This window comes from Balaenoptera musculus, chromosome 14, assembly GCF_009873245.2.
Source record: "Balaenoptera musculus isolate JJ_BM4_2016_0621 chromosome 14, mBalMus1.pri.v3, whole genome shotgun sequence".
NCBI classification, from domain to species: domain Eukaryota; kingdom Metazoa; phylum Chordata; class Mammalia; order Artiodactyla; family Balaenopteridae; genus Balaenoptera; species Balaenoptera musculus.
In genome coordinates this window covers 29,844,801-29,864,497 of record NC_045798.1, presented here as the reverse complement: position 1 = coordinate 29,864,497, position 19,697 = coordinate 29,844,801, and the positions used below count along the sequence as shown (strand labels likewise).

The window sequence follows — 19,697 nt, the reverse complement described above, 5'->3', positions numbered from 1 at the left end:
GCCCCCATCTGCACAATAGCGTCTTTAACAAACGCGCCAGCTGGTCAAGCACTAACTGGGCTGATTTGAAACAGCGTTTACTACTGCCAGTGACTACTCACAGGGCTCTGGGGGCAAAGAACTTTCAATGGCTCAATGTTTATAAATGCTACTGCTGTCCCCCAAACACACGTCTCAGATTCCTGAGGGATCCTGGGAGCTTTTGCCAGAACTTGGGTGAGGGTATATGAGTTTTAAACGGGGAGCAGAGTCATTAGGGAATCCAAATTAAACTCATATAAATGAGTGCTTGGTGGTTTGGAGTCTGAAGACCACTTGAGTAAGATGGGGAACCCGGACCTGTCTGGATTCCTTCATTTTAATTTGACAAAGTCTCACAGACAGAGAAAGCATTCAGAAGGCACAACACAGCCGGCCAGGCACTTTGTGTCTTTTTATTTGAAGTTTTGCTACTTTACCTCTACAGATGCCAAAAAAAAAAAAAAGGCTAAACTTCAAATGTGGGATATCAAAATAGCGGAGTTTGTGTTTACAACTCGGATGGTGTAATCAAAACTCCAAATGCTGGAGAAACAATAACACGAGTGAGGCGAAGTCAGCCAGAAATGAAAAGTCAGTGTTTCCATTACCACGCAGACGGGGTTTTTCAAGAGTTTATATAACTTGATCGTTAAAAAATGCTCCAGGCTGAAAACCTGGTTTGTGTCAATCTTGGACTAAACTAGTTTGCAAAACTCAAGTTTGTTTGCTCTGCTTTTTTATCCCTTTTCAAGAATGTATTGCTTTGAAACACTGCACATGAAGCCGAACCAAAAAAATATGTAGACCTTGTGAGCCAATGCTGTTGCAGCATCACCCGTTTTTTAGAAGAAATTGATGATTTCTCTATGTAGACTCACCTTCAAGGTGCCTATGGCACTCAAATCCCTTTTCTAACTCATTCTTTTGCGTCTCCCTTCTCTGCGGTGACTTCAAAAATATTGGAACTTCACATTGGAACGTTCACTTTTGTGGAAATAAATTTCAAATTGGAATTTAACTTGTTAGGAATAAAGTTTACTGTTATGATTTTCATTATATTGGCTCGGGTGGAACAGAATAGAGCTTTTATATGGGGACGTCAAAAAGGAAGGAAGGCAGTACAATAGACTTGGATGTGTTCAAGACACATCGCCATGAAGAGGGTAGTGGAGGGAAGCTGTGCATGAATAAAATGATCTAGGGAAACACAGTGTGTGGAAGCCCACATATCTGGCTGGGAGGTTAGGAAAGGCAGGTCTAGCTCTCCAAGATTGGGTTGCAAGAAATGCCCAGGAAGAGGCATGTCAAGACGCCAGATCTGACTGGTCTCCATCCTCCACCACTGAGGAAGACAGACCTCTTCATCTTCCATCCAAAGGGTCTAAGTAATTTGGATTCTTGCCTGGGAAGGAGCAGATAACTCAAGAATGAGCTTCTGTGTGTGTGCATATGTGGTGAGATGTGTGTGTGTGTGTGTGTGTGTGTGTGTGGTGTGTCTGCATGTGTGTGGTGTGTGCATATGTGGGGTGTGTGTATGTGTGTGCATGGTGTGTGTGTGGTGTGTACATGTGTGTGTGTTGTGTGTGTCTGCATGTGTGTGGTGTTTGCATATGTGGTGCGTGTGTAAGCATGTGTGGTGTGTGTGTGTGTGTGTGTGTGTGTGTGTACTTTAAGTTTGTATGTCTTTCTGTCCGTCTCTGCCTATGCCTTATAGGAGAGACCCCACAGTACATTCGTTTGTAAATGTGGAAAATGGAAAACGGTCTTAACATTTCACATTACATTTTTTGCTTTCACCTTTATAGAATTATTGAAAATGTTATTTCGAATAAAAATAGAAAGACATAGACTGTGGATTGGAAGAAACGATGTGCTCACACCCTAATTTAGGCCCCCTCCAGCACAGTCCTCTCCCCGGCATCACTCAGCACCTAAAAGTATCTGCAGACACTGGCAAGCTGTATGTTTATAAGCTCAAATTTGAAAAATCTGATGAGTTGTAATATATCCTGTGATGAAATACTTTTCAGTGATAAAGAGAACTCATTATTCATGAAATAGTCTTTTTTTAAAACAAAAGATAATATTTTATTTTCTACATTGCAGTGGTATGAATTATTACTCAAGAGAAAGTAAGTAAAATTTTGACATCAAAACATTATTATATATATAACATTATATAATTGGGTATGGAATCTCATCTGGATGTGATGCATCAAATAATTTTTCCATGTTCTTCCTCTTATACCTACCTATCTATTTTTCTTCAAATTCAGCTTTCATTTTTGGGAAGGTGGCAAGCTTTCAGACAACACTTATGGTTAAAAATCCTTCCTTCTGGCCCTAGGAATGCTTGATTAAGAACTACCCAAAGGATTTTTGATTAAGAAGCAATACAAACTATCATTGCTAACATTTCTACTAAGTCCAAAGAGACTTGAATCTGGCCAAATGTAATAAATCCTTCTTATCATTATAATAATATAACTAAAGTATCATTATTTAAACATTTTATTTTATCAAGTTTTTAATAATGATGTGACTTTTATCAAGCATTAAAACCCCATCTTAACAATGGAATATTATTCAGCCATGAAAAGGAATGAAGTCCTAACACAGGCTACAACATGGATGAAATTTGCAAACATTATGCTGAGTGAAAGAAGCTGGATACAAAAGGTCACATATCACTTAATTCTGTTTGGATGAAATGTCCAGAGCAGGTATATCTACTAGAGGCAGAAAGTAAATTAGTGGTTGCGTAGGGATGCATGGAGAGGGAAAGAAGAATAACTTCATGAGTGCAGGGTTTCTTTCTGGGGTGATGAAAGGGTTTTGGAATTAGATAGTGGTGATGGTTGCACAACCCCAAAACCACTGAACTGTGTTCCTTAAATGGGTGAACTTTATGGTATATGAATTATATCTCAATTAAAAAAATAATAACCATATCTTAAATCATCAGATCTTAAATCAAGAATCATTTTGATAGGCACTATTATCCAAGGAACTCAGCACTCAATAAAATGGCCAGAATGAATGCTCACTTTAGTTCTGTAAAGTTTAGCTCTCTAAAAGTTACACCGTGAGGTATAGTGAATAATTTATGACTACAGATTTTACTAAAGAATTTCTCACTACATTTATGTTAATACTATTTGATCCATGAAGAATTTTGATCTGGCCTTTATTTTACAGGGAATGGTTGGTTTGCTTCATTTCACTTGTGCTAGCACTTATGAAAGATCAGGAAATTTCAAACCTACAAACGGGTTCCTCAGTGAAAAACTGACCATTTAAAAACTATTATTTTAGTCTATTTCAAATATTCACTTAAAACATGTGGATTGTATTCCATCTACTTGAAATGCTTCTGTTTTTTTCAAATGACAATCACACATTCTACAAAAATGGAAGTAGAATTTATCCAATGGTAGGTTAATTCTGGAAAGATGATCCTACCTAGATAAAGCATATACGTGTCGACGTTTTCAGATCAAAACCTCAAAATATAATGTGTATAAGATATATCATTTCCTTATGAATAGCAAAAAAACCTCCCAGTTTTAAAAAGAAACTATCTGTGTCATTCACATTTTTCCCATAAAGATATACAAAATCTTACATTATGCTTTACAATAAGCCTGAAGTCACTGTAGTATTTATTTGACGTTTGTACTCTTATTTATCATGTTAGATATTGTACATGTCTCATCTCACCAGCCATAGTGGAGGCTCCAGGGTCTGTACGTAAATCTTGATTTTTTTTTAGACTACACCCAAGCATAATGTCTTACATACCGATCACAGTTTAATATCTAATATACGTTGAAGATGCATGAATTAAGTTGTTCACATTACCCCATTGTCTAGGTATATAAATTTCTTGGAATGTATTTATAGTGTATTAGATTGACAAATGGCCAAAAATTGCCACGAATTTTGTAATGTCATCATTGCCTAGGTTTCTATAAGCGTTATGACACATAGCTTTGTTATTCACGTACGTAATATTTTAAAAAGCCACCATCATACTCACAGTTGTAACCAGGTGCAATGCGGTGCTGTGCCTCCAAACTTGCCAACGTGATGTGGAAAATTATATGCAGCAACAGGAAGGAAAAACTGGTGAAGCACAGAGACTTTAACAACCGTCCTGTGTGTCCTGGGAAGAAAAACACAGAGATGATGAGCGATCCTGAGATGACCACACTCATTCTGACCTTCGTACCAGTCCACATAGAACACGTTTCTACATAAACTATTGTGTAGACTGACTCAAAAGAATATGAAGTGTAACAATGACTCTCTTAATTATTAGTCTAAAGCTAAAAGCATCTTATTCCCTTTGTAAAATTATATAATTAACACTGATTAAAAATGTGACATGAAAGAAAGATGCTTTCCTATGTATCACAGGATATGTTACCACAAAACGGAACCACTAGAAAGCCTCTGGTCCAGAAAGTTTTATAAGGAAGTTCTGCCAACTTTGCTGAAACAGATAATCCCTGCCTTGTAAAAATAGTTCCAGAGAGTAGGAAAAGAAGGAAAGTTGCTTAAAACATTTTACAATTTAGAGTAAGTTTAATTTCAAAATTAAATAAAGCTAGAAGAAGAAAGGAATCTATAAGCCCATTTTACTTATGAATATAGACACAAATTATTTGAAAAACATACTTGCTCACTAACTGAAATAGCAAGGTAAAATGCAATACATCACAATAAGCTAGTATTTATTGCAGAAAAAGAAATGTGGCTTAATAGTAACAAATCTGTAAGGATAAGTCATACACTGGTAGGCTGATATGATAATTTTCTTAATGGATATGGAATAAGAATCTCATTAAGTTCAAAATCTATTTATGGTAAAATAATACAACACTCAGAAAACTAGGAATAGAAGGAAATATCGTTAAGATAATAAAGAATTGGGACTTCCCTGGTGGCGCAGTTGTTAAGGATCTGCCTGCCAATGCAGGGTACACAGGTTCGATCTCTGGTTCGGGAAGATCCCACATGCCGTGGAGCAGCTAAGCCCATGCACCACAACTACTGAGCCTGCACTCTAGAGCCCACGAACCACAACTACTGAGCCCACACGCCGCAACTACTGAAGCCCACGCGCCTAGAGCCCGTGTTCTGCAACAAAGAGAAGCCACTGCAATGAGAAGCCCGCGCACCGCAACGAAGAGTAGCCCCTGCTCACCGCAACTAAAGAAAGCCCACGCACAGCAATGAAGACACAATGCAGCCAAAAAAGAAAAAGAAAAAGATAATAAAGAATTTACGCCATAACTAAAGCAAATATCCTGTTTATGGTGGAATTTTAGACACAGTCGTATTAATATCAGAGAACCATCAAGGACACTTGATACCCTTGCCACTTATATCACTGGTTGTACTGGCCAGTGTTATAAGGTAAGAAAAAGAAAGAAGAGTTGTAATAACTAGAATTATCTGCAGATAATACGATCAAATGGAATTATTTGCAGATGACATCATCATCAATATAGAATGTCAAACTGAATCCACAGACCAACTATTAGAAAAAAATACACAAAAATGATTCAGATGCAATATCATCTTGCAAAAATAAATATAGCTCCTCTGCGTTGGCAATAATCAGATAGAAAACAAGATACAACTTAAATTAGCAACCAAAACTGTATTGTAAATGGTTTTGTCAATGTGTCAGTCTAATCAAACATCTGAACAGATTAAAGTCTGTAATGAACTGACTTTACTAAATAAAGATATTTTCCTTGATGATCTGGGCAGGCTGATTCAATCAGCTGGAAGTCCTGAAAAGAACAAGTGATTACCCTAAAAATTGAAGCTTAAAGGTCTAAAATGTCATAAACATAAATACAAATATAACTAAAATGTCTCATTTTGTCTCACTTTTGATTTATGAGTTTAGCCAAGGGTTTGTCAATTCTGTCGATCTTTTCAAAGAACCAACTTTTGGTTTTGTTGATTCTCACTATTGTTTTTCTATTCTCTGTTTCATTTAGCTCTGTTCTCATCTCTGTTGCTTCCTTCATTCTGCTAGTTTGCAGTTTAGTTTGCCCTTCTCCTTCTAGCTCCTTAAGGTGTAAATCTAGGGTATTGATTTGAGATCATTCTTTTTTGATACAGTTGTTTACAGCTATAAATTCCCCTGTGATCACTGCTTTCGCTGCATCCAGTAAGTTTTGGTATGTTATGTTTTGTTTCCATTTGTCTCTAAGTATTCTTTAATTGCCCTTGTGATTAGCTCTTTGACCCACTGGTGTCTAAGAATGCATTGTTTAATTTCCATATTTCCAATTCTCCTTCTGTTATTAATGTCTTAGTTTCTTTCTATTGTACTTTGAGAAGATACTTTATATGCTTTCAATCTTTTCAAATTTCTTGAGAATTTTTCCATGGTCTAACATATGGTCTATCCTGGAGCATATTCCATGTAAACTTGAGAAGAATAGGTATCCTCCTATTGCTGAGTGAAGAATTTCATATTTATCTGTTAGGTCTAGTTGGTTTATAGTTTTGTTCAAGTCTTCTTTTTCCTTATCATTCTTCTATTTAGATGTTCTTTCCAGTATTGAAAGTGGGCTACTGAAGTATCCAATTATTATTGTAGAATTGTCTATTTCTCCCTTCAAGTCTGCCAATGTTTGATTCATATATTTTGGGGCTCTGTTGTTTGCTGAGTATATGTTTATAATTGTTACATCTTCTTGAACTGACCTTTTATCAATATATGATGTCCTTCTTTGTAACAGTTTTTTACTTAAAATACATTTTGTCTAATATTAATGCAGCCACCTCAGCACTTTTTTGGTTATTATTCGCATAGAATATCTTTTTCCATCCCTTCACTTTCAACCAACTTTGTCTTCGGATTTTAAGTAAATCTCCTGTAGACAACATATAATTGGGTCATGTTTTATTATGCATTCTACTCCTTTTACCTTTCATTGGAGAGTTTAATCCAATTATATTAAAATAACTACTGATAAGGATACATTTTTGTCATTTTGCTATTTTTTTCCTGTATGTCATACATTTTTTTCCCCTCATTTCCTCTGTTACTTCTTTCTTTTGTGTTTTTGAAGGATAAAGTTGCCTAATATAAGATTCTTTTTTTAAAACATAGAAAACTTAATTAGTTGATTAATTTTTTACATTGTATATACTCTTTTTAAGATTCCATTACAGGTTATTACAAGATAGTACTGAATATAGTTCCCTGTGCTATACAGTAGGACCTTGTTGTATCTATCCTATTCCAACCCCATAACTTCTTGCTAACTAATAATAAGACTGAATTAATTAGTTGGAGTGTAATACCATCAGATATATACTCTTTCAAAACCTTTTTTTCCCTCCTGATCCTGCTTCCAAAGACTGTCCTGGTTGCAAAGCTGCTGCTGCCCTGAAGGCATCTAAAGTCTCCTCCACCCCATTCTATCTCTCTGACCAGAGGAACTGGGGGAAGGGGTCCCAAGAGCTAAAGACTAAAGGGGAAATCTTGGTGAGAAGAGACCCAGAGGGGGATCCTCTAATTCTGTTATAAACCAGTACAAGTCCTGGTCTCACCCTCAAGCTACACATGTGTGGAACAGACCCAAAAGAGCTTTCAGAACTGAACTACGATACAAAGAACCACACAGGTCCCAGACCAACCCCTGAGGGGTACGTGCACAAAGCAGACCCAAATAGAAAAGCAAAGGTTTGAGAACTGAACTGACATTGGAACCACCAGCCACAGAAAGTGAGACAAAGCTTGTGAGCTGAAACCAACCAGATTGCCTGCTAAAACACAGAAACAAAGGGAAAAAAAAATCAACATTATCCAGAGGATTTTAAGATGACCCAATGATTCATAACACAATATTCAAAATGACCAGGATATAATTCCAAATTACTTGGCATAGAAAACACCAGGAAAATCTGACCAATTCTCAAGAGAAAAGACAATGAAGTCAACCTTGAAATTACCCAGATGTTGGAATTATTAGAAAATGACTTTAAAACAACCCTTACAACCACACTCCATGAGGTCAAGGTAAATAATCTTAAAATGGAGAGCTCGAAGCTGTCAGCATAGAAATAGAAAAAGAAACGAGCAAGAAATTAAAAATTTAGAATTGCAAAAATACAATATCTGAAATTTAAAATTCACTTGATGGACTCAATAGTGGAATAGAGATGACAAAGAAATGAGCCAGTAACTTGAAGAGATTAACAGAAATTATGGACTTGGACTCTCAGAGGGCTAAAGATTGAAAAAATTCATCGGCTCTCAGGTCTGAGATCAAAGGATCAAGGCCATCGTTTGTGTCATTTATGTCATTAGACTTACCGAAAGAGAGGAAAGAGAGAGTGGTCCAGAAAAATATTTGGATGATAGCTAAAAATTCCCCAAATTTGTTGAAGACATAATTTACACACTCAATACGCTCAGCAAACCTAAAAAGGATGAACTTGAAGAAACCACAAGAGACTCAGAATAACCAACCGGCTGGAAATCTAACATAAAGAAAAACTCCAAAAGCAGAGAGAGAATGTCACATTACACACAGGGGGACAACTCTGAATTACCACATATTTTTCATCACAAACGGTGAAGACCAGAATAGCTGGAAAAACATCTTTAAAGTTATGAAAGGAAAGAACTATGAACCCAGGATTCTATATCCTGTGAAAACACCCTTCAGGAATGAAGACAAAAAGAAGACATTTTCAGATTAAGGAAAACTGAGAATATTTGTCACCAGGAGATCTGCTCTAAAAGAAATGCTAACATAGCTTGTTCAGGCTGAAAGGGAATGATACTAAAGGAAAACGTGGAACTTCAGTCATGAATAGGAGCGACAGAAATGGGTAAAAAGATATTTGTTTTCATACACACATACACACACACACTCACACTCACATACACACACCCCTAATTACAGCCATGCTCCAATTAATTCATGGCATTTCTAGAAATGATCTCTTTTTCTGGTTTTGGAAGTATTTTGTGTGCACAGAAATAATTGAGGGTATTATGTTGCCCATGTGTTTTGAGTAGTCAGTCTAATTTACACAAGAAATACGAATTATCCAAGGATATGTCACGTAATAAATAATCACTCATAATTAGAAACATAAGAAAATGGGGCATATATTTAAAAGACTTAAAAATATATATGCTAACTTCAAGATGATTTCCCAAAGTAACGCAGATAGCAGATTCACAAAATAGGCAATTTATGGCCAGCATGACACGGAACCAAACTGCATACTTATATACTATTTTTCTCTGGTTATTAAGCAGAAGAAATTCAATATTAACAGAAAGAATAAATAACAAGGAGAAAAAGTAGAGATTTTTCAATCAATTTTAATTTGGGTTTTATTCATTGACTTTGTTTATCTGTAATATATTTCCTCAAATAGAGTTTAAAAAAAGAAAATACTACTGTTACTCTGTAGATTATATCCAGGAACTGGGATTTAAACATAGGTATAAATCTAACTCTTTATTTATAATACTTTTGAAGGTATTCAAAGGCTATTTTTTGAGGGTTTTTTTTATACAGAATTTTATTTTTTTTTATACAGTTGTATAAAATTAGTTTTATACAACTAATTTTCTTATTAGTTATCTATTTTATACATATTGGTGTATATATACGTCAATCCCAATCTCCCAATTCATCCCATTACCACCACCCCCAACCCTGCTTTCACCACTTGGTGTCCATACGTTTGTCCTCTACACCTGTGTCTCTATTTCTGCCTTGAAAACTGGTTCATCTGTACCATTTTTCTAGATTCCACATATATGCATTAATATACGATATTTGTTTTTCTCTTTCTGACTTACTTCACTCTGTATGACCGTCTCTAGGTCCATCCACGTCTCTGCAAATAACCCAATTTCGTTCCTTTGTATGGCTGAGTAATATTCCATTATATATATATGTGCCACATCTTCTTTATCCATTCGTCTGTCAGTGGGCATTTAGGTTGCTTCCATGACCTGGCTATTGTAAATAGTGCTGCAATGAACACTGGGGTGCATGTGTCTTTTTGAATTATGGTTTTCTCTGGGTATATGCCCAGTAGTGGGATTGCTGGGTCATATGGTAATTCCATTTTTAGTTGTTTTTAAGGAACCTCCATACTGTTCTCCACAGTGGCTGTATCAATTTACATTCCCACCAACAGTGCAAGAGGGTTCACTTTTCTCCACACCCTCTCCAGCATTTGTTGTTTGTAGATTTTCTGATGATACCCATTCTAACTGGTGTGAGGTGATACCTCACTGTACTTTTGATTTGCATTTCTCTAATAATTAGTGATGTTGAGCAGTTTTTCATGTGCCTCTTGGCCATCTTTATGTCTTCTTTGGAGAAATGTCTATTTAGGTCTTCTGCCCATTTTTGGATTGGGTTGTTTGTTTTTTTAATATTGAGCTGCATGAGCTGTCTATATATTTTGGAGATTAATATATATTTTGGAGATTAATCTTCTGTCCACTGATTCATTTGCAAATATTTTCTCCCATTCTGAGGGTGGTCTTTTCGTCTTGTTTATAGTTTCCTTTGCTGTGTGAAAGCTTTTAAGTTTCATTAGGTCCCATTTGTTTATTTTTGTTTTTATTTCCATTACTCTAGGAGGTGGGTCAAAAAAGATCTTACTGTGATTTATGTCAAAGAGTGTTCTTCCCATGTTTTCCTCTAAGAGTTTTATAGTGTACAGTCTTACATTTAGGTCTTTAATCCATTTTGAGTTTATTTTTTGTATGGTGTTAGGGAGTGTTCTAATTTCATTCTTTTACATGTAGCTGTCCAGTTTTCCCAGCACCACTTATTGAAGAGACTGTCTTTTCTCCATTGTCTATCCTTGCCTCCTTTGTCATAGATTACTTGACCATAGGTGCATGGGTTTACCTCTGGGCTTTCTATCTTGTTCCATTGATCTATGTTTCTGTTTTTGTGCCAGTACCATATTGTCTTGGTTACTGTAGCTTTGTAGTATAGTCTGAAGTCAGGGAGCCTGATTACTCCAGCTTCGTTTTTTCCCCCCATATTGCTTTGGCTATTCGGGGTCTTTTGTGTCTCCATACAAATTTTAAGATTTTTTGTTCTAGTTCTGTAAAAAATGCCACTGGTAATTTGATAGGGATTGCACTGAATCTGTAGATTGCTTTGGGTAGTTTAGTCATTTTCACAATATTGATTCTTCCAATCCAAGAACATGGTATATCTTTCCATCTGCTTGTGTCAGCTTTGATTTCTTTCATTAGTGTCTTATAGTTTTCTGAGTACAAGTCTTTTACCTCCTTAGGTAGATTTATTCTTAGATATTTTACTTTTTTTGTTGCAATGGTGAATGGGATTGTTTCCTTAATTTCCCTTTCTGATCTTTCATTGTTAGTGTATAGCAATGCAAGAGAGTTCTGTGCATTAATTTTGTATCCTGCAACTTTACCAAATTCATTGATTAGCTCTAGTAGTTTTCTGGTGGCATCTTTAGGATTCTCTTTGTATAGTACTGTGTCATCAGCAAACAGTGACAGTTTTACTTCTTTTTTTTCCAATTTATGTTCATTTTATTTCTTTTTCTTCTCTGATTGCCATGGCTAGGACTTCCAAACTATGTTGAATAACAGCAGCAAGTGGACATCGTTGTCTTGTTCCTGATCTTAAAGGAAATGCTTTCAGTTTTTCACCATTGAGAATGATGTTTTCTGTGGGTTTGTCGTATATCGCCTATACTATGTTGAGGTAGGTTCCCCCTATGCCCACTTTCTGGAGAGTTTTTATCATAAATGGGTGTTGAATTTTGTCAAAAGCTTTTCTTGCATCTATTGAGATGATCATATGGTTTTTATTCTTCAATTTGTTAATATGGTATATCACATTGATTGATTTGCATATACTGAAGAATCCTTGCATCCCTGGGATAAATCTCACTTGATCATGGTGTATGATCCTCTTAATGTGTTGTTGGATTCTGTTTGCTAGTATTTTGTTGAGGATTTTTGCATCTATATTCATCAGTGACATTGGCCTGTAATTTTCTTTTTTTGTAGTATCTTTGTCTGCTTTTGGTGTCAGGGTGATGGTGGCCTTGTAGAATGAGTTTGGGAGTGTTCCTTCTTCTGCAATTTTTTGGAAGAGCTTGAGAAGGATAGGTGTTAGCTCTTCTCTAAATGTTTGATATAATTTGCCTGTGAAGCCATCTGGTCTTGGACTTTTGTTTGTTGGAAGGTTTTTAATCACAGTTTCAATTTCATTACTTGTGATTGATCTGTTCATATTTTCTATTTCTTCCTGGTTCAGTCTTGGAAGGTTATACCTTTCTAAGAATTTGTCCATTTCTTCCAGGTTGTCCATTTTATTGGCATAGAGTTGCTTGTAGTAGTCTCTTACGGTGCTTTGTGTTTCTGTGGTGTCCATTGTAACTTCTCCTTTTTCATTTCTAATTTTATTGATTTGAATCCTCTCCCTCTTTTTCTTGATGAGTCTGGCTAAGGGTTTATCAATTTTGTTTATCTTCTCAAAGAACCAGCTTTTAGTTTTATTGATCTTTGCTATTGTTTTCTTTGTTTCTATTTCATTTACTTCTGCTCTGATCTTTATGGTTTCTTTCCTTCTGCTAACTTTGGGTTTTGTTTGTTCTTCTTTCTCTAGTTCCTTTAGGTGTAAGTTTAGATTGTTTATTTGAGGTTTTTCTTGTTTCTTGAGGTAGGATTGTATTGCTATAAACTTCCCTCTTAAACTGCTTTTGCTGCAGCCCATAGGTTTTGGATCGTCATGTTTTCATTGTCATTTGTTTCTAGGTATTTTTTGATTTCCTCTTTGATTTATTCAGTGATCTCTCAGTTATTTAGTAGCGTATTGTTTAGCCTCCATGTGTTTGTGTTTTCTACGGTTTTTTCCTCTGTAATTTATTTCTAATCTCACAGCGTTGTGGTCGGAAAAGATGTTTGATATGATTTCAATTTTCTTACATTTACCAAGGCTTGATTTGTGACCCAAGGTGTGATCTACCCTGGAGAATGTTCCTTGTGCACGTGAGAAGTGTAATATGCTGTTTTTGGATGGAATGTCTATAAATATCAATTAAATCTATCTGGTCTATTGTGTCATTTAAAGCTTGTGTTTCCTTATTAATTTTCTGTCTGGATGATCTGTCCATTGGTGTAAGTGAGGTGTTAAAGTCCCCCACTATTATTGTGTTACTGTCGATTTCCTCTTTTATAGCTGTTAGCATTTGCCTATGTATTGAGGTGCTCCTATGTTGGGTGCATATACATTTATAATTGTTATATGTTCTTCTTGGATTGATCCCTTGATTATTATGTAGTGTCCTTCCTTGTCTCTTGTAACATTCTTTATTTTAACGTCTATTTTATCTGATATGAGTATGGCTACTCCAGCTTTCTTTTGATTTCCATTTGCATGGAATATCTTTTTCCATCCCCTCACTTTCAGTCTGTATGTGTCCCTAGGTCTGAAGTGGGTCTCTTGTAGACAGCATATATATGGGTCTTGTTTTTGTATCCACTCAGCCTGTGTCTTTTGGTTGGAGCATTTAATCCATTCACATGTAAGGTAATTATCAATATGTATGTTCCTATTAGCATTTTCTTAATTGTTTTGGGTTTGTTTTTGTAGGTCCTTTTCTTCTCTTGTGTTTCCCACTTAGAGAAGTTCCTTTAGCATTTGTTGTAGAGCTGGTTTGGTGATGCTGAATTCTCTTAGCTTTTGCTTGTCTGTAAAGCTTTTGATTTCTCCATCAAATCTGAATGAGATCCTTGCTGGATAGAGTAATCTTGGTTGCAGGTTCTTCCCTTTCATCACTTTGAATATATCATGCCACTCCCTTCTGGCTTGTAGAGTTTCCGCTGAGAAATCAGCTGTTAACCTTATGGGAGTTCCCTTGTATGTTATCTGTCGTTTTTCCCTTGTTGCTTTTAATAATTTTTCTTTGTCTTTAATTTTTGACAATTTGATTACTGTGTGTCTCAGCATGTTTCTCTTTGGGTTTATCCTGCTTGGGACTCTCTGTGATTCCTGGACTTGGGTGGCTATTCCTTTCCCATGTTAGCGAAGTTTTTGACTATAATCTCTTCAAATATTTTCTCCGGTCCTTTCTCTCTCTCTTCTCCTTCTGGGACCCCTATAATGCGAATGTTGGTGCGTTTAATGTTGTCCCAGAGGTCTCTTAGGCTGTCTTCATTTCTTTTCATTCCTTTCTCTTTATTGTGTTACGCAGCAGTGAATTCCACCATTCTGTCTTCCAGGTCACTTATCCGTTCTTCTGCCTCAGTTATTCTGCTATTGATTCCTTCTAGTGTATTTTTCACTTCAGTTATTGTATTGTTCATCTCTGTTCGTTTGTTCTTTAATTCTTCTAGGTCTTTGTTAAACATTTCTTGCATCTTCTCAATCTTTACCTCCATTCTTTTTCCGTGGTCCTGGATCATCTTCACTATCATTATTATGAATTATTTTTCTGGAAGATTGCCTATCTCCACTTCATTTAATTGTTTTTCTGGGGTTTTAATCTTGTTCCTTCATCTGGTACATAGTCCTCTGCCTTTTCATTTTGTCTATCTTTCTGCGAATGTGGTTTTCGTTCCACAGGCTGCAGAATTGTAGTTCTTCGTGCTCCTGCTGTCTGCCCTCTGGTGGATGAGGCTATCTAAGAGGCTTGTGCAAGCTTCCTGATGGGAGCGACTGGTGGTGGGCAGAGCTGGGTGTTGCTCTGGTGGGCAGAGCTCAGTAAAACTTTAATCTGCTTGTCTGCTGATGGGTGGGGCTGAGTTCCCTCCCTGTTGGTTGTTTGGTCTGAGGAAACCCAGCACTGGAGACTACAGGCTCTTTGGTAGGGCTAATGGCAGACTCTGGGAGGGCTCATGCCAAGAAGTACTTCCCAGAACTTCTGCTGCCAGTATCCTTGTCCCCACCATGGGACACAGTCACCCCCTGCCTCTGCAGGAGAGCCTCTAACACCAGCAGGTAGGTCTGGTTCGGTCTCCTATGGGGTCACTGCTCCTTCCCCCTGGGTCCTGATGCACACAGTACTTTGTGTGTCCTCCAAGAGGCGAGTCTCTGTTTCCCCCAGCCCTGTCAAAGTCCTGCAATCAAATCCCGCTAGTCTTCAAAGTCTGATTCTCTGGGAATTCCTCCTCCTGTTGCTGGACCCCCAGGTTGGGAAGCCTGATGTGGGGCTTAGAACCTTCACTCCAGTGGGTGGAATTCTGTGGTATAATTGTTCTCCAGTTTGTGAGTCACCCACCCAGTGGTTATGGGATTTGATTATATTGTGATTGTGCCCCTCCTACCATCTCCTGTGGCTTCTCATTTGTCTTTGGATGTGGGATATCTTTTTTGGTGAGTTCCAGTGTCTTCCTGTCAACGATCATTCAGCAATCAGCCGTGATTCCGGTGCTCTTGCAAGAGGTAGTGAGTACACATTCTTCTACTCCAACATCTTGAACCCTCAGAGGCTGCTGCTTTAGTCAACATTCCCAAACTCTAGCTTTCAAGTGATTTTAAAGGTGACAGTTAATGTGAAAGATCCATGAAGCTATGCATTCTCCTATCCTACCTATTCTCCAAGGAGATCTCTGAGCCTTGTGGTAATATTCTCTGTGGTAAAAATTGAACAGCAAAAAGTTTCATTGATGTGGGTTTATAGATAAGTTAATGAATCAAATACAAACTCTGTATTTATACAGAGTCTGATGAGTTTTTTAATATATTTCAAAGTCTCCTTTAGTCTTCCCCCAAGATACTTTTATTATTTATTTACAATTTAATTAGAAAGGCCTAGTAGAAGCACCATGTAGCCAATATATATGGCATTTAGGAAAAAAAACACCAGCTTGGAAAGCAAGTATTTATATTTAATGAATTTCCAATAATTTTAGGCTCCCAATAGAACAAATGAAAAGCAGGTTGATACATAAAACTGAGTGTTTTCCTTTCTCTTCAAAATGAGGTTAAATACAAACACCTATTAGCTGGAAAGACGGTGCTGGGACTGCAAAATAAACTGAACGGTCAAGCTTTCAGGTTGAGTATGTGAAGTTGTTAATACTCACCATTTGACTTACAAGAATAGCCATTTCATTGGCATGAAACTAATATAAATGGAGAGAAGAATTACACATCTACTATATATTCTATTTGAAATCTCATTGAGGCCATCATTCCAGCACTGCCCAAAACCCTTCTTTGCTAAAAAGAATGACTCATGGAGAGGCTTTCTGGGAACACTACAAAAGCCAATGGAAGAATACATGACAAGATTATTCCCCCAGAGTTCTTCCCAACTAGACTAGAAGCTTCCATGGCATGTCTCCAAGTGGGACTTGGAATTCCCCCTGTGCCCCACCTCTTAATCCTCCCTTGCAAAAGCTCCATTTTCTATTTCCAATTTTGTTACTGGCATATTACTGAAGCCAAAAAAATATTTTTTCCCCTCTCCCTTCCCATTTGGACCTATCATTTATTACCCTGGCTTTTTTTTTTAATACTATTGTAACTAGTTTTTATTAAACTAGCTTTTTTTAAATTTATTTATTTTCCTTATTTATTTTTGGCTGTGTTGGGTCTTCGTTGCTGTGCATGGGCTTTCTCTAGGTACGGCGAGCGGGGGCTACTCTTTGTTGCGGTGCACGGGCTTCTCATTGTAGTGGCTTCTCTTGTTGCGGAGCACGGGCTCTAGGCATGCAGGCTTCAGTAGTTGTGGCACGCGGGCTTAGTAGTTGTGGCACACAGGCTCTAGAGCGCAGGCTCAGTAGTTGTGGAGCACGGGTTTAGTTGCTCCGCGGCATGTGGCATCTTCCTGGACCAGGGCTCGAACCCGTGTCTCCTGCATTGGCAGGAGGATTCTTAACCACTGCGCCACCAGGGAAGCCCTACCCTGGCTTTATGTACTATTAATAAGTTTTAAAGTGTAGTAATCGCTTCTAAAAGGTTCCCCACAATGAAGCTATAGAATCAGGGAGAAGAATGGTGCTCAGGGTGTGGGGATGGTGGCTAAGGGGCCAGGGAAGGGAGTGACGTTGCCCACACCACGTGTCTACTCCTCCCCTGCTTCCAAATTTACCGCTTGTGACCAGGCCGCATTTCCTCTGCATCTTTCCTTACCGCTTTGACCACAGGGACCTCCTTCTGACTCCCACACTGCATAGTGTCTGTATCTGACACTTAGGAATATGTATGTTATAATGTGAGTTTCTATCCTGGGTTGGTTCCCAGGAAACAGGCTCTGAGCTGAGACTGCTGTGCAGACAGTTACTTGGGAGGGCGCTCGGCAAGGATACCAACAGGGGAGTGAAGGGGCAGGGCTGGCCTGGGATGCAGCTCCGGGGGGACCTCAGCTGGTGCTTGGGGAGCCTGGAGTTGGAATGGCCCTTCACAGTTGTCTAGGATTGAGGCAAGGGGGCTGAGCCTTTGTATCTCACCCACCCCATCACTGACCAGAAATTAGATGTGGGCTGTCCCCACAGATGGGTGTTACTTGCAGCTTCCTACCATTGAAGACAGTCACTGGGGAGGAACTCAGCTGTGGGCAGTCGAGAGTCAACAGTCAGGAATATCCACGGGGGATAAGTGCCACGGTCATGGCCCGCTGGGCCACTGGGCCATCTGGTTCTAGACATTGATGGACCTCGGATAGGTCATAAGCATCCTGAACACAGGGGCTGCTTCCAGCACAGGGAAGGCTTCACAGGAACCTCATGCCTAAATATCTGCAAGGCAAAAGCAGGTCTGAGGGCACGAGGCAGTGGGTCTTCCAACTCCAGAAAACCCTGGGGGCCTGGGGCTTCCAGATGATAGGGTAGTTCTTACAGTGAGCTACCTCTTTGGCTCTAAACATGTAGAAATCATAGGTAAAATATGAAGCACGTCACCAGAAACACATAACCAGTCACCAGCACAAGATAAATATCTCTAAGGTTAGAAATGGAAGAGAAATGCACAGCTTTGTGCAGGTGGCCTTGAAGCAGACACTGGAGACCAAAGTTGGCTTCCTGATGAGCATTTCATTACATGCTCAGTGTCAACAAAGAGGCTATTGCTGGGAACACTGATTAAAACAGGGGTTTGGGTTTCAGCTCCCCAGTTTTCAAAAGGATGCTGGAAAAGAATCTATGGTTTACAAGGAGCTTAGGGAGGAGGGAGATGGTAAGTCTGACTACTGAGAAAGCCCAAATCCCCAGCGTCATCCAAGGATACATCTTAACTCTCCACGGTGCCCCACGGGTCCAGGTGGGAAAACTGCAAGAGTATTAGAGGGAAAGATAAGCACAGGGAGTGAAGAAAGAACTCCAAGGAGAGCAAGAGAGAGAGGGGGACTGAGACAAAGAAGAACTTCTCATTCATTACAAGGAGAAACATAAAGCCAGAAAAGACAACTGGGACATGCATTCACCAAATCAAAAATTAAAAATTGTGAAACGTACTGAAAATGACTTTAAGTTGCTTGGGAGCCTCAAAAAGATAAATAAATTAAATCCTTAAATGTGAACAAGAAATTACTTTTTGCAAACAGAAATGAAGTAAAGCAGATGACACTGAAAAAAGCAACTATATGTCTTGGAAATTTAAAACATAGTCATATAATTAGTTAAATACATCAATAGATGAGCTAAGGTGCAGGTGGGATAGAGACAAAAGATAAATTTAGTTAAGTGGATGGCAGTACAGAGGAGTTCACCCAGAAATAGGCACAAAGTAACAAGGAAGAAATTGAACAGCAGATGGGAGACATGGAGGGTGGATTGAGAGAATCCTACTTATGGCATTAGGAATTCCAAAAGAGTAGCAGAAACAGGGAAAGAAATATTTTGATGAATTGTCTTCTAGTCATTTATTTGGTAATTTATTCATAAACAAACAACTGTTTCATAACTACTATGTGAATGTCATCTTGCTGAGACTTCAGCCTCTAGCACAGAACAAGAACACAGCATACTCTTGAGATCATACATGCTGCTGAGGAGCAGACAAAATGCCAAGTACACCATAAAGATAAAACTGGTAAGGTAAAAATCGGACGGAAATTGGAAGTAAGAATTTTGTTTAATTAGAAAAAATATATGTAAAAATACTCTGGCACATGAGGATAGGTTGGAGGAGCCAAAGCTTTCAGCTGAATTGGAAATTCTAGGTCATCCAGCTCCGAGAACCAGATAGTAAATATCTTAGGTAAAGACACAATTCTGCCCTTGCCGTGCAAAAGCACACAGACAACACATGAACAAATTAGTAATGGCTGTGTTCCAGTAAAACCTTATTTGTGGGCACTGAAACTTGAAGTCAGGTAATGTTCTTTTTTTTGAAATGCATCCTCTTTATTTATTTATTTATTTATTTATTTATGGCTGTGTTGGGTCTTCGTTTCTGTGCGAGGGCTTTCTCTAGTTGCGGCAAGTGGGGGGCCACTCTTCATCGCGGTGCGCGGGCCTCTCACTATCGCGGCCTCTCTTGTTGCGGAGCACAGGCTCCAGACGCGCAGGCTCAGTAATTGTGGCTCACAGGCCTGGTTGCTTCGCGGCATGTGGGATCTTCCCAGACCAGGGCTCGTACCCGTGTCCCCTGCATTGGCAGGCAGATTCTCAACCACTGCGCCACCAGGGAAGCCCCCAGGTAATGTTATGTCTTGAAATAATC

At 38.3% G+C, this 19,697-nt stretch overlaps 1 protein-coding gene across 4 annotated transcripts in view; it reads right to left on the bottom strand.

The window, feature by feature from the left end:
• The window catches only part of PIEZO2 (piezo type mechanosensitive ion channel component 2), a 348,479-nt gene that overhangs the window by 213,714 nt on the left and 115,068 nt on the right, over positions 1–19,697 (bottom strand). For all 4 annotated transcript variants that reach the window (XM_036823700.1, XM_036823703.1, XM_036823702.1 and 1 more), the window contains exon 3: positions 4,061–4,186. In XM_036823700.1, the coding sequence (XP_036679595.1) occupies positions 4,061–4,186 (126 nt within the window). The remainder of the gene's footprint in view (positions 1–4,060; positions 4,187–19,697) is intronic.